The sequence below is a fragment of the Drosophila obscura genome, unplaced genomic scaffold, assembly GCF_018151105.1.
Source record: "Drosophila obscura isolate BZ-5 IFL unplaced genomic scaffold, ASM1815110v1 contig_30, whole genome shotgun sequence".
Lineage (NCBI taxonomy): Eukaryota > Metazoa > Arthropoda > Insecta > Diptera > Drosophilidae > Drosophila > Drosophila obscura.
This window is the reverse complement of record NW_024542818.1, coordinates 44,114-56,702: the sequence shown is the minus strand read 5'-3', so window position 1 is coordinate 56,702 and position 12,589 is coordinate 44,114. Positions and strand designations below refer to the sequence as shown.

The 12,589-nt window shown below is 57.3% G+C and overlaps 1 protein-coding gene across 3 annotated transcripts in view; it reads right to left on the bottom strand.

Moving 5' to 3' along the window:
* Window positions 1–329: 329 nt before the first annotated feature.
* Window positions 330–12,589, bottom strand: part of LOC111077039 (protocadherin-like wing polarity protein stan) — a 45,064-nt gene continuing 32,804 nt past the window's right edge. Inside the window, exons 4-8 of one of the 3 annotated variants that reach the window (XM_022371156.2) lie at window positions 5,003–12,380; window positions 3,036–4,940; window positions 2,146–2,152; window positions 1,492–1,556; window positions 330–748 (exon numbers count right to left, since the gene is read on the bottom strand). In XM_022371156.2, the coding sequence (XP_022226848.2) occupies window positions 715–748; window positions 1,492–1,556; window positions 2,146–2,152; window positions 3,036–4,940; window positions 5,003–12,380 (9,389 nt within the window). In that variant the 3' untranslated portion in view covers window positions 330–714. The remainder of the gene's footprint in view (window positions 749–1,491; window positions 1,557–2,145; window positions 2,153–3,035; window positions 4,941–5,002; window positions 12,381–12,589) is intronic. The other 2 variants (XM_022371158.2, XM_022371157.2) reach the window with 2 other exon arrangements.

Sequence of the window (12,589 nt, the reverse complement as noted above, 5' to 3'; positions counted from 1 at the left end):
ACGTATTCGTACTCGTGTTAGTGTAATTAGAACTTAACTTAATGGCAGAACAAAAATGCATAAAATCAGTCTGACTTGTTTTTAAACATTAATTATAGGTATACAAATACCTACAATATGGTATAATACTACACGCACCGCACCCGCACATACTCGTACTCATACTTGTACTCGTACTCGTAGCGGGGCTGAGTAAATTAAATTACACAGTTGCGAGCACAGTGCAACTTGTGCTCCTTTTAGTTGTATAAATTAATTACTAAAATATACTAAAATATATGCATAAATATGTTCCTTAAACTGGTACTCGTATGGGTTTTTGTGTGTTGTTTGTGTGTGAGTGCTAAGCGGTATTTACGTAAGAGTAATATGCGTGTGTTTTATTCGACAGGATGTTTGTGTATATTATGTACAGGATTCTAATGATGGAGTTATGGCCTTCGATGCCGCTGCCCCTGCCCCGCCTCTCGCTTGGCATGGCTTGGCCTGGAGTGTGCTTCCCCTGAAAGTATGCAAGTAGGCATTGGTCCAGGCAGGAGCTCAAGCATTTGTGGTGCTTCTGTATTGCGGCGGCTTGCGTCTAATTGTGGCAAAGTGTTGCGCCTGGTTATTCGTACGCTGCTGAAGATGATGCTGCAGCTGTTGCTTCTGCTTCTGTTTCTGCTTCTGCCTCTGCCTTTGCTTTTGTTTCTGCTGCAGTTGCTGGGACAGTTGTCACACTGTGGTCTCGTCATCATCAATATTCCGCCTGTTTGCGACAGAGAGAGGTGACATTAGTTCGGTTAAATCCCAGACTTAATTGTTCATTACTACTGGCAGTGTCTGAAGTGTTCAATCTACAGTGCACTACAATAGTCTGCGTGTGCCAAGTGCCACGTGCCACGTGCTTAATAGAGTGCATTATTTATGGCATGCCGCTACATACGTTTGTAGGTCTCATAAATTGCACTCGGATACTTAGTTCAACGTGCTTAATGTTTAGTTTTACGTATATGTATGTAGATTAGGTTTTTGGTTTCGTGCAAGCGTAAACATAATTTGTGCAATAGAATTATTAAGCTGAACAAATGAACATAAATCTACGACTGGGTGTCAGTGTGTGTGTGTGTGTGTGTGTGTGTGTGAGTGTGTATGGGTGTTTCGGGTGAGGAGGTGTACATAGGTATGAATAGTAGATTAGACCGCATGGGTCAAGTTATTCGAGTGCTAATGGATTCTGGGGGTGTTCTGGGCGTTAAATCATAATCATTATTGGGCTTAAATGTCCTTGGTTTTGGTTCGAACTCTATCGACAATGAATACATTAATATATTATGTACTATAGGGGGGAAAACTCGGCACTGGCATTACGAGTAATTGATTTTGATAGTTTTGCTTATTCCCTCTGTCACTTGGAGTGTTGGAGGCTATTGGCTTTTGGATTGGATTGACTAACTGAGGGGGAAAGCTATGTAGCTAAATGGTTCCTTTTTTTTCGGTTATCAGTTATACCATATTGTTAGCGACCAAGGATACTGCTGCCTCTGTTGCCTGCGTTGCAGCCAAATAATGTCGAACTGTGGAGATGTGGATGTTGTACAGAGAGTTTGTTCATGTGTTGGTTAGTTGATTGACTGTGTGTGTGTGGATGTGTAGATGAGGGGTATGAGGGGTATGTAAACATGTACACAAGTATGTAATGTATGACTGATGTTTGTATACGATTGTTGAATGAGAACATAACACAAGTTTTAAATCAATTCAATTCAATTCAAAATTACGGGTTGCAATTGCATTACATTCGAATTACAAATCACAGAGTGTAAAATTCAGTTAAACTGATAAATCAAATGAATGAATGAAACTGAAACAAGAGAGGTGGGGGGATATACAAATTTAGTAAATATACAAAAGAAAATCAATATTTACATTCAATGGTTCAGGGGGAGAGGTTCAAATTAAATCGAAAATTGCGCACTCTGAAATTTGGCAAGGAGATCGAATCAAAACGAAACGAATCGAATCGAAACATATCCCTTTTATGTACACTTAAGCTATGCCAAACGAAACGGAAAACGAAAAATGTAACAAAAAACAACGATGGACGTGTGGATAAATGGGGAAATGTGATGTGCGAGTTGAAAATGCATTTTCCTTGTGGTTTACCTCTGAGCTGTTGATGTAGTTGTAGTTGTAGTTGTTGATGTAGTTGTTGTAGTTGTGTGGTTGGGGGGTGTTGGTTAGATAGATGTGGATGGAAACGAGCCGCCATTGGTAGGTAGTATTTTTGCATTACGTTGGATTTCATTTTGTTGCGTATACGTATGCGTATGCGTATGCGTGTGTGTGTGTGTGTGTGTATATGTTAGTATGCGTTTCGTTATAATTTTGTATAGAGATAGAGAGAGAGCAAAAGCACACGATGGGGGAGAGAATAGAAGTGAAAGATAGTCAAATTAGATTTGCTTCAAAAATTCCCAGGACCTGCTGAAAGGATGGAAACTTGTATATATGTATAGGTATGAGTGTATGAGTGTACCAGTGTGTGTGAGTGAAAGCGTGCCCGTATATGTATTCATTTGCATTGTTTCCGGCTATCATTGTTTTTATGGGTTATGTTTTTGAGGACAGACAGGAACGAAGGAGTAGAGTGGAGTGAAGCGGAGTGGATGGATGGGAGTGGGAGTGGAAGTGGAAGTGGGAGCCGGACAAAAGAGTCATTGGTTGGTTGTTGTTGTTGGTTGTTTTGGTTTAGATGATGGTGAATGCCAGACAACAAAAAGAGAATCACACAAAGGAGCACAGATTAATTGCCCGAGTCAAATGTGAAATGTGAAATGTGAAAAACGGAATCAGAGCTCAAAACCAAAACTAATCTCTAGCAACAGACCAACTGAGCAAATCAAAGAAACATAAATCGTACGGGACATGTGGTCGGAGCTACGCCGGAACGGAACATTGGCTAAATGAAGAAGCACTAACTGGCACTGCCGCCCCAAGCCACCAGTGTAAACCGAAACCAAACGAAAATAGGCGGTAGGCGGATTGGCACTCACTCAGTGTCCGTGATGCTGGCAAGGGGGCCCAGTGGCTGCATCGGAGCCACCATGCTGGATGGCGGCGACGAGGCCCGCGAGCTGTGCCGCGAGCCGCCGTTCATTGTGTGCCGGGCCATCAGTCCCGGATTGTTTACATCGTTCACCATGCCCAAGCCCAGCCCTATGCCCATGCCCAGGCCCAGGCCGGGAGGGTGTATCAGCTGCGAGCCGTGCAGCGAGGGAGGCTGCGTGTGGCTCAGCTTGCGCGTGGTCAAGTGGTCCTCCTCGGCTGTGTAGGGGAAGTGGTATCCGTTCTTGTCCGATCCCTCCGACAGCCTGTCCTGCGCCTGCAGTTGCAGCTGCTGCTGTTGCTGTTGCTGCTGCTGTTGCTGCTGGTGGTAGTCATTCTTCAGCAGGGAGTGGACCGAGTGCAGCGAGTCTGTGGCGTAGGCGGGCTGCCTCTTGAGGCTGTAGTGGCCGTCACGAGAGCCGTAAATGTCCGGGGTAATGCGGTCCTTGGAGAGGTAGGGCGACTCCGATTTGGCGCCCAGGTAGCCGCTGCCCAGAGTCCGCTGCTTGTCGTAGATGCTGTCGCTGAGGTATGCCGCGTCCGGGTGGAAGCTGCGCATGTGGCCGATGGTCTGGGAGCCACTCCCACCGCCCGGATAGTCCTTCTCGCTGCCGTAGTGGCTGGGCGGCTTGTAGGAGCCGTACTTGTCCGGGTACTCGCCGCGCCGCCCGTACAGACTGTCCTCGTAGCCGTCGCGGGCGTCCCGAATGTTCTCCAGGATCGAGGGCGGCATGTTGATCTTGTTGTGGTGCTGCTGCAGGTAGCTGGTGTCCGTCAGGTCGGGATTGGGCAGTGGATTGGGCGAGATGGTCATCTTCTGGCCGTGCACGTGCTCGTTGTCGGAGCCCGTGTCCTGGGACCATCGTCCGATGTTTGGCGGCGACTGGATATACGTGTCCGGCAGCTGGCTCGACCACCGCGGGGCGTACACGGGCTTGTTGACGCTCGGGAAGAGCTGCGGACTCTGCACCACATTCAGCTCGGGCGGCGTGGTGGCCTGCACGTGCTCCGTGATGTTGGGCAGGTAGGCCGGAGTGGAACTGACGGCCGTGCTGCGATGTGTGCCGGAGGAGCGGGCCGTACGCGACTCGTCGTCGTCGCTGGAGTGGCTGGAGGCCAGCTCCAGGGAGCGGCCATCGGTCTCAGAGCCGGAGTCGGAATCCTTTCGTTCGGTGCGACGCCTCGACGGCTTCTCCTCGGCCCGACTCCGTCCCGTGGTGGAGGACTCGAAGCCCCTCAGGAAGCTGGGCGCATCGCTGGCCGAATTGTAGTTGGAGGTGGACGTGGAGGTCTGCCGCAGCTGGCCATCGCTGTACGGGCTCGAACTGGTCTTGGCCGTGCTGCGGGAGGTGGTGCTGCTGGCGCTGATGCCGATGTTCCGCCGCGTTGTCGTATCGTAGGTGCCCGCGAGGAAGTTGTTCGGCCTCGTGGCGCCGTTCACGTTGTGCGAGCTGTTGCTGACCACCATGGAGGAGTCGAGCAGCGGCACCTTGCGGCCCATGCAGCGCAGACAGGTGCGCTGGAGGTTCTCGCGCACCCGCTTGTTGATGATGCAGTACCCGATCAGGCAGAAGAGCGCGTGCAGCAGCACCACGCCGGACAGCAGCAGACTCAGCAGCTGGGAGTGCTCCGAGGCGGCCAGAACCGCCAGCACCCACATGACACCCATCAGGGGCAGCGATACCACCGACAGCCAGAGCAGGGTGCGCAGATTGCCGAAGCCCAGCACGTGATCCTTCAGCGTGAAGGCGGCCTTGACGGAGACAAACAGGATCAGCAGATTCACCACGGACATGCCGGCAATGGGACCCACAAGCCACCACACCACGGGCTCGTACACGGAAAGCCAGCAGCTGCAAAGAAAGCGACAGAAATGAGAATGATAAACAAGATGTGAGGGGCGGGAAATACTCACAACAAACTGTTGCCGTACTCGTGCGCACGAACGCCAACGGAGAGGCCGACAATGACGGCCGGAGCGCCGTAGCCCATGGCAAAGTAGAAGCCCATGGGGCCGTGATTGATGTCCCGCATCTCGGTGAGCATGCGGTAGAGGTGCACACAGTCGACGGTGGTCCAGGCGAACGCCGCCAGCCAGAAGTAGTGCAGGCAGATGGCGATCAGCTTGCAGGGGAACTCGTTCTCGATCAGATGCCGCCGCGACTGCATGCCCACGAAGAAGAGCAGCTCGGCGAAGAAGACGCACAGCACGATGTTCTGGTGGATGGTGTTCGAGTTGGTCTGCTGGCCGCGGAGCAGGGCCAGGGCCAGGAGCACGCCCAGCAGCAGCGGCAGGGAGACCATGAAGGCCGAGTACGATGTTATCTGCACGAGGAGCGAGGGCTCCGGTATGTCCTCGGGATCGATGATGTCCACGATCACCGCATAGTTGGAGATGTGCGTGCAGCTGCAGTTGATCAGGATGGGCTGCTGTGGCGAGGGCGCAAAGTCGCCGTCAAAGTCGGGAATCTCAGTCTGGCAGCCGAGGCGGGTCCACTGATTGGTGAAGGAGTTCCAGCGCACGCACTGCGGATTGGAGCGGGGCCCGAAGCGCGCCGTGTCCATGTCCAGCCACATCTGCAGCTTGATCGGCTGCAGGAGGTGCGGCGAGCCCAGGGAACGGTAGACCATACGCTCCGGCGCCTGCTGCAGCTGGTCCGAGGGATAGATGACCTCCACCTGCCGCTTGACCAGGCGTCGATCGCGGTAGACGGCCTCGTTCTCGCCCTTTGGCTGCTCCTCGCTGCCGGACGCAGTGCCCGTCCCCTCGTAGTTGGGATTCAGCAGTTCGGTGGAGTCGGGTGCGATGACCTCCTCGCCAGAGTTGCCATGGAACTCAATGTCGTCCAGATTGAGGTGTATGTGGGGATCGGACATCTCCTCGCCATCCTCGATACTGCTGGCCTCCAGCTGCTCCCCGGAGGAGGAGACGGGCGCCGGAATCTCGTGGGCCGTTATCCGAATGTCCTCGATCTGCTGTTCGCTGCTGCTGGTCGGGGCCTTGGGCACATCGAATACCTCGACAAACTGCTGCTCCGTGCTGCCAGAGGCGGACGAGGCAACGCCAGAGGATATCGATGACGACGAAGAGGAGACGGAGGAGGACGAGGACGAGGAGGAGATCTTCCTCGAGGGAATCTCGAAGCGCTGCTGCTGCTGCTGCTCCTGCTCCCGCTCCACCGACGGCACCAGGATCTGCAGTGAGAGTATGGGTGTGGCCAGCTCCACATCGACGCCCCAGCGGCGGGTGATGGTCTCATCGTAGAGGTCCGGCAGCAGCTGGCCCACATCCTTGTACTGCGCGTAGGCGATGATGGCGCGGTAGTCGTTGCCCCGCCGACTGCTGCCCTGGGTGACCTCGTCGCTTTCCGGGGGCGTGATGCCCAGCATCTCGAGCGGCACCAGCACCTTGGTGTACTTGTCGAACTTGTGCCTGTCCAGGATGTAGTTGTTGTACTTGGGGAAGCTGATGACGGGCTTCTGCTTGGCGGAGTGCTGCAGGAAGCCGCTGGTGTCGGGCAGCACCACGCTCTCCGTGGTGAAGGCGTTCGGCTTGAGGTACTTGCTCCGATGGTACTCGCTCAGTTGCTCCGGCTCGTAGCCGAACAGCGACTCGGTGGTGACAATGTCCAGGCCCAGTGCCACATTGGGCTGCACAATCTCGAAGGGGTTGGTGTACGTGTCGTGCTGTGAGCGGGCCAGCACCACCAGGTACTTGTTGAAGGCATCGACCAGGTCGTCGGGTCCCCGCTGAATGAGCTCCGATGCCCGCCGCCACTCCGCCTCGTACTTGCGGTCGAGGATCACACTGGCCGCATCCACCAGATTCTTGATGAAGTACTTGTCCTGGCTGTGCGACAGATTCAGGCCGCTCTGCATCAGCTCGTAGTTGATGAGCTCCTGCAGAATGCCCTCCGTCACCAGCAAGTCGGCGCCGTACAGGCGGTCGTGGCTGAACTTCAGCTCGTCCGACAGGTAGTCCATCTCCAGCTCGTGCGACCACACATTGCCCCCGGCATTGAGCAGGAACGAGGACTCCATCTTGTAGCGTCTGCTGATGGGTCTGGGCGCCGGCTGCTTGCCCACGCCACTGCGATCGACTGCCTCACATGCCCGCTGCAGTTGCTCCGCCATTTTGATGGCCACGAACGAGTTTAGCTCCAGTTCGAGTCGCTCCAGCTGCGACAGTTGCCGCCGCAGCTCCACAAACGGCTCCGAGGTGCAGTTGTACATGTCCGGGGTGGTCCAGCTGCCCGTCTGGCTGTCGCAGCTGCGCTGCCCCTTGCCACGTGCCGGCAGCGGACAGTTCTCGACGGTGATGCTGCCCAGGGGTGTGCGTGGCCACCAGATGCCCGCCGCAAAGGAGCGCGGACAGGCATCGTAGACGACCTCGCATCCGTTGAGCGTGACCTCTGCGTAGGGATTGGAGCAGGAGTCGCAGCGGCGTCCGATGACGCCCTCGCGACACTCGCACTGCCCGGTGAGGCGGTTGCAGGCGCTGTTGAAGCTCCCGATGGCGTAGCAGTCGCAGGAGAGGCACGCGGTCTCGTTGGGCGGCTGGTAGTGGTTCGTCTTGCAGTAGCAGTGGCCCGTGGTCTTGTTGCAGTCCGGATGGTAGCCCTGCTTCAGGTTGCACTTGCAGGGCCCGCACACGCGCTCGCCCCACCAGCCCCCTGGACACGGCTGCTGCAGCTCCCGCTCGCAATGGTCCCCGTGCTGGAAGCTGCTGTTGCACTCACAGCTGTAGCCCCGCGCCAGACTCACATTGGAGCGACAAACGCCCGCGGCGCACGGATTGACCGTGCAGATGGGAGCGCATTCCGTGCCCACGTAGCCAGCCTCACACTCGCAGGTGGCTGCGTCCCAGCTGCTGGCACAGTTCGAGTGGGCGGGACAGTTGTCCGGGCACTGGGCCCGCGACTCGCAGCCATCCTCCACGTTCTCCCGGATGGTGGGACGCGACAGTACGGACTGTCCAGCTCCGATCCGCACGTCCTGTATGCAGCCCTCGAACGGAGAGGCCTCCTGCACGGCTCCGATGGTGCCGTCGACGCTGCCGATGACTATCTTGCCCACGTAGAGACCCTGCACCTTCTGGGACATGGGCACGGAGCCCGAGCGCTGGCCGTAGTCCACGGAGAACTGGATCTCGGAGCCCTGCTGCCACTTGATCTCCACGCGATGCCACTCGCCGTCGGAGAGGAAGGCCCCGGCCAGGTACATGGGCTCGTTGTCGTATATGTAGTAGAGGACGCCGTGCTTGAGGGACACCACCGCCGAGCTGTTCTGCCCGATCTGGATCTGCATGATGAAGGCGTCGCGCTGGAGCGTGCGCAGCGAGAAGGAGGTGTGCCAGGGCAGCTGGATGGGCCGCAGCAGGGGATTGAAGCTGAGACTGCCGTCGCCGGAGAAGCGCCAGGGTGCGGGAATGTTCTCCTGGCAATTGATACCCGCATAGCCCTCAAGGCACTCGCAGGTGTGGGTGCTCCAGCCCTCGCGACAGGTGCCCCCATTGAAGCACGGCTCCGAGGCGCACAGCGGCGACTTTTGCGGACAGCCAGAGATCGTGCCATTGTCGGCCACGTACGAGTTGAGGTCCACGTAGCGGTCGTCGATCCGCAGGTCCGAGATGCAGCCAACAAAGTCGCGATTGGCCACCGGGAAGTGGGCGGGTATCCGGGGCAGCCCGCCCACCTGCAAGGGACCCGTGAGGTCGAGGAAGCGGTGGCATGTCTCGGTCAGCAGGGCGCACCGTTTGTCCAGCTTCAGGGTGGTTTGGTTGGCGCAGTGCCAGCGGGGACCCAGTTGCTCCCCCGACAGGGCGATGGCCGTGTCGCACTTGTCCAGGACGAGGGTGACGCTGCGATTTAAGTAAACCACCTCCACCTCGTGCCACCGGCCATCGGAGACCTTGGACTGCTGCTCGACGGACACCCGCTCGCTGTGGTCGCCCAGCGAGTAGGAGAAGCTGATGTGTCCCTCGAGGATCTCCAAAGCGATGAAGTCGTGCAGCTCGTTGTAGCGTCCGTTGTACAGCAGCAGCCCATTGTCCTGGACGGTGGCGAAGCGCAGCTTGAGGTTGAAGCGGTGGCGCTGCTTGAGGCTCTCGAATGTCAGGAAGGAGTTGCGCGAGAAGGAGCGGGAGCGCAGCTCGCAAGTGGCCGTGTAGGGCGGCGGCTGGGAGCTCAGATAGTTGCTCATGCAGGAGAGGCCGCCCTCGCAAGCGTCCGACATGCATGGCCGCATCTTGCTGATGCTCGACTCGCAGTTGGGGCCCGTGTGCGAGTCCGGACAGACGCATGTGTAGCCGCCCTCGCGGCGCACACAGGAGCCGCCGTTCAGGCAGGGGTCCGAGTAGCAGAGGTCCACCTCGGTGTCGCACAGGTAGTGCTCCTTGCTGCCGGTGAAGCCCTCCGGGCAGGAGCAGGCGAACGTATTCACCGGATAGATGGGCCGGAAGAGCACAGTGTCGCTGTGGATGAACTCCGAGGCGTTGCCGAACTTCAGCACCGTGAGGCACTCCTCGAAGTTCAGGCAGGGCTCCCGCACGCACAGATTGTCGTCGAACGGCAGCACCTCCACGGTGGCGAGGCGCGCGAGGATCGCTCGGTTGAGGTAGACCCTCTCCTGGAGGTACTGCGGCGTGTAGAACTCCTCGTGCGAGACGTCGGGCCTCTTCGCCGAGAAGCTGACGTTCAGGATGCGCGACGTGACGTCCGTGTCGTCCTGTATGCTGAATATGAATATGTTCTCCTTGGGGCAGGGAATAATGGCCGCCAGTCCGTCCAGGAAGAAGTTGAGCAGGGGCGACAGGAAGGCCTCCTCCGTCATCTCATTGAGGCGCACCGTCACCGAGTTGAAGAGCATGTCCTCGGTGATGAGCCGCACCGACAGCTGCATGATGGCCTTCGCCTCGTTGATGCCATCCGAGACGGACACCTCCATGGTGGCGAACTTGGGCACGTTCGTGTTCAGCTGCGGACTGAGTATCAGGCCGCCGGAGCTGCTGTTCAGCCGCAGCAGATTGGCATTGTTGCCGGAGAGGATGCGGTAGTTCAGCTTGTCGCTGACATCCGCATCGAAGGCCGGAATCCGCCCGATCTCGCCGCTGGGAAAGTGATCCCGGAAGTTGTTGAAGATCACCTGGAAGTCGCGCAGCACCGGCGCATTGTCGTTCACATCCGTGACCAGGATCTCGATGTGGGCATCGTTGCGAAGCGGCGGACTGGCCGCCCTCACCACCAGCTCGAATCGCTTGCGTGATGATTCGTAGTCGAGCTCCGTCATGGTCAGCAGCTGGGCGCGCTCAGAGCCGGGCCGTGTGACCAGCGAGAAGGAGTTGGAGTCGTCGCCGCCGATAATCGAGTAGTGGACCACAGCATTGACACCCTCGTCCGGATCGTGGGCATGTATCTCCCCCACGACAGAGCCGACGGGCGAGTTCTCCGGCACGTAGAGCGTGATCTTGTCCGAGGCAAAGGTGGGCGGCGAATCGTTGACATCCTCCAGCCGAATCTGCACCTCAACCGAACTGGACAGGGGCGGCGAGCCCTTGTCCACGGCTATCGCAGTCAAGTGGTAGACGGCCACGCTCTCCCTGTCCAGCCCCTTGTTGGTCCGCACGGTGCCCGACGTGGGGTCAATCACAAAGGAGCCATCCTCCACATCGCGATCGCTGAGGAGATACTTGATGCGGCCATTGAGGCCAATGTCCGGATCGCTGGCGGACACCTGAATGACCGAGGTGCCGACCAGGGCATCCTCCAGGATGGAGGACTGGTACAAAGGGTTCTTGAACACTGGCGCATTGTCATTGACGTCCGTCACACTGATCTCCACGTCGGTGGTGTCGCTCAGCGAGGGACTGCCGCCGTCCTTGGCGGTGACTGTCAGCAGGTACCCGCTGGTCGTCTCCCTGTCCAGGGGCGCATTCGTGATGATCGCACCCGTCTGGGCATTGATGGAGAAGGGATCGGGGCTGCCCAGTCCATTGATGCTCTCCTCGTTCAGCGAGTACGTGATCTGGGCATTGATGCCCACATCGCTGTCGGTGGCGGACACGACCAGCACGGTGGTGCCCACGGGGGCATCCTCGAACACGGAGGCGCTGTAGGGGGCATTCTCGAAGATGGGGGCGAAGTTGTTCGCGTCCGTTATGTTGATGTGCACCGTGGCCGTGTCGGAGCGTCCGCCCGAGTCGGTGGCGGTGACTGTGAGGAGGAAGCGCTTCTCCTGCTTGTAGTCCAGCGACTGGGCAATCGTGATGAGGCCCCTGCCGTTCTGCGAAGTGATGGCGAAGCGTCCGCGGGTGTTTCCCGTCGTGATCTCGTAGTGCAGCCGTGAATCCTCGTCCGGATCTGTGGCCGTGACAGTCGTGACGGGCGTGCCCTGCGGCTGATCCTCACCCACATTCGCCTCGTAGTACTTGGGATTGAAGGTGGGATCGTTGTCGTTCACATCCTGGACGGTGATCACCACCGAGGAGCTGGCCGACTTGGGCGGCACTCCGCCGTCCTTGGCCACCACCTGAAAGGCGAAGCGGCTCTGCTCCTCCCTGTCCAGCTGCTTGATGGTCTGCACCCAGCCGGTGCGTGGATCGACGGCCAGCGGAAAGTTGTCGTCGCGCTCAGAAATGCTGTAGGTGATCTCTGCGTTGGGCCCCTCGTCCGAGTCGTAGGCCTGCACCCGAATGATGTTGTAGCCGACGGGCACGTTCTCCAGGACGCTCTCCTGGAACTGGGACGTGTAGAAGCGCGGCGCATTGTCGTTGGCATCAATCACGTTGACCAGCAGTTGGGTGGTGTTGCTCCGCGATGGACTGCCCCCGTCCTGGGCGCGTATCACCAGGCGATAGCTGCGCACACTCTCGTAGTCCAGGGGCTTCACCAGACTCACGTCCCCCGACATGGAATCGATGGAGAACTGCGACTGCGTGTTGCCGCCAATAATCGCGTAGCGGATGGCCGCATTGTTGCCCTGGTCCGCATCTGTGGCCCGTATGTGGGCCACGCTGTTGTCCTCGCTGCCGCCCCACTGGTCCTCCGGCACCTGGACGGTGTACGTGCGTTCGCTGAACTGCGGATAGTTGTCGTTGTCGTCCAGCACCTTCACCAGCACACTAGCCGTGGCGGTTTTGCGTTCGCTCTGGGCTGCTGCCATGTCCGAGGCGGTCACCAGCAGGTGGTAGCTGTCCGACGTCTCTCTGTCCAGACTGCTGCGCGTCGAGATGACACCCGAGCGGGAGTCTATCCGAAAGATAGGCAGCTCCTGATCCTGCGTCGAACCGGTACCATCTGTGGATGCAACAAACAGAAAAAGATACTGTACGAATTCTGTGCTTTATGTGTGGCTGGTGTCGATAGTCCTTATCGATATCCTTCCTTGTGCGATACCTGCTGCTATTGACGTTAAAAGGCGATAGCAGCGAATTGGACGCTGGGATATCTGTGATCTCTAGCGATCGAGATGTATTGACGTGCAATAAAGGACTTAGTTATTTAAA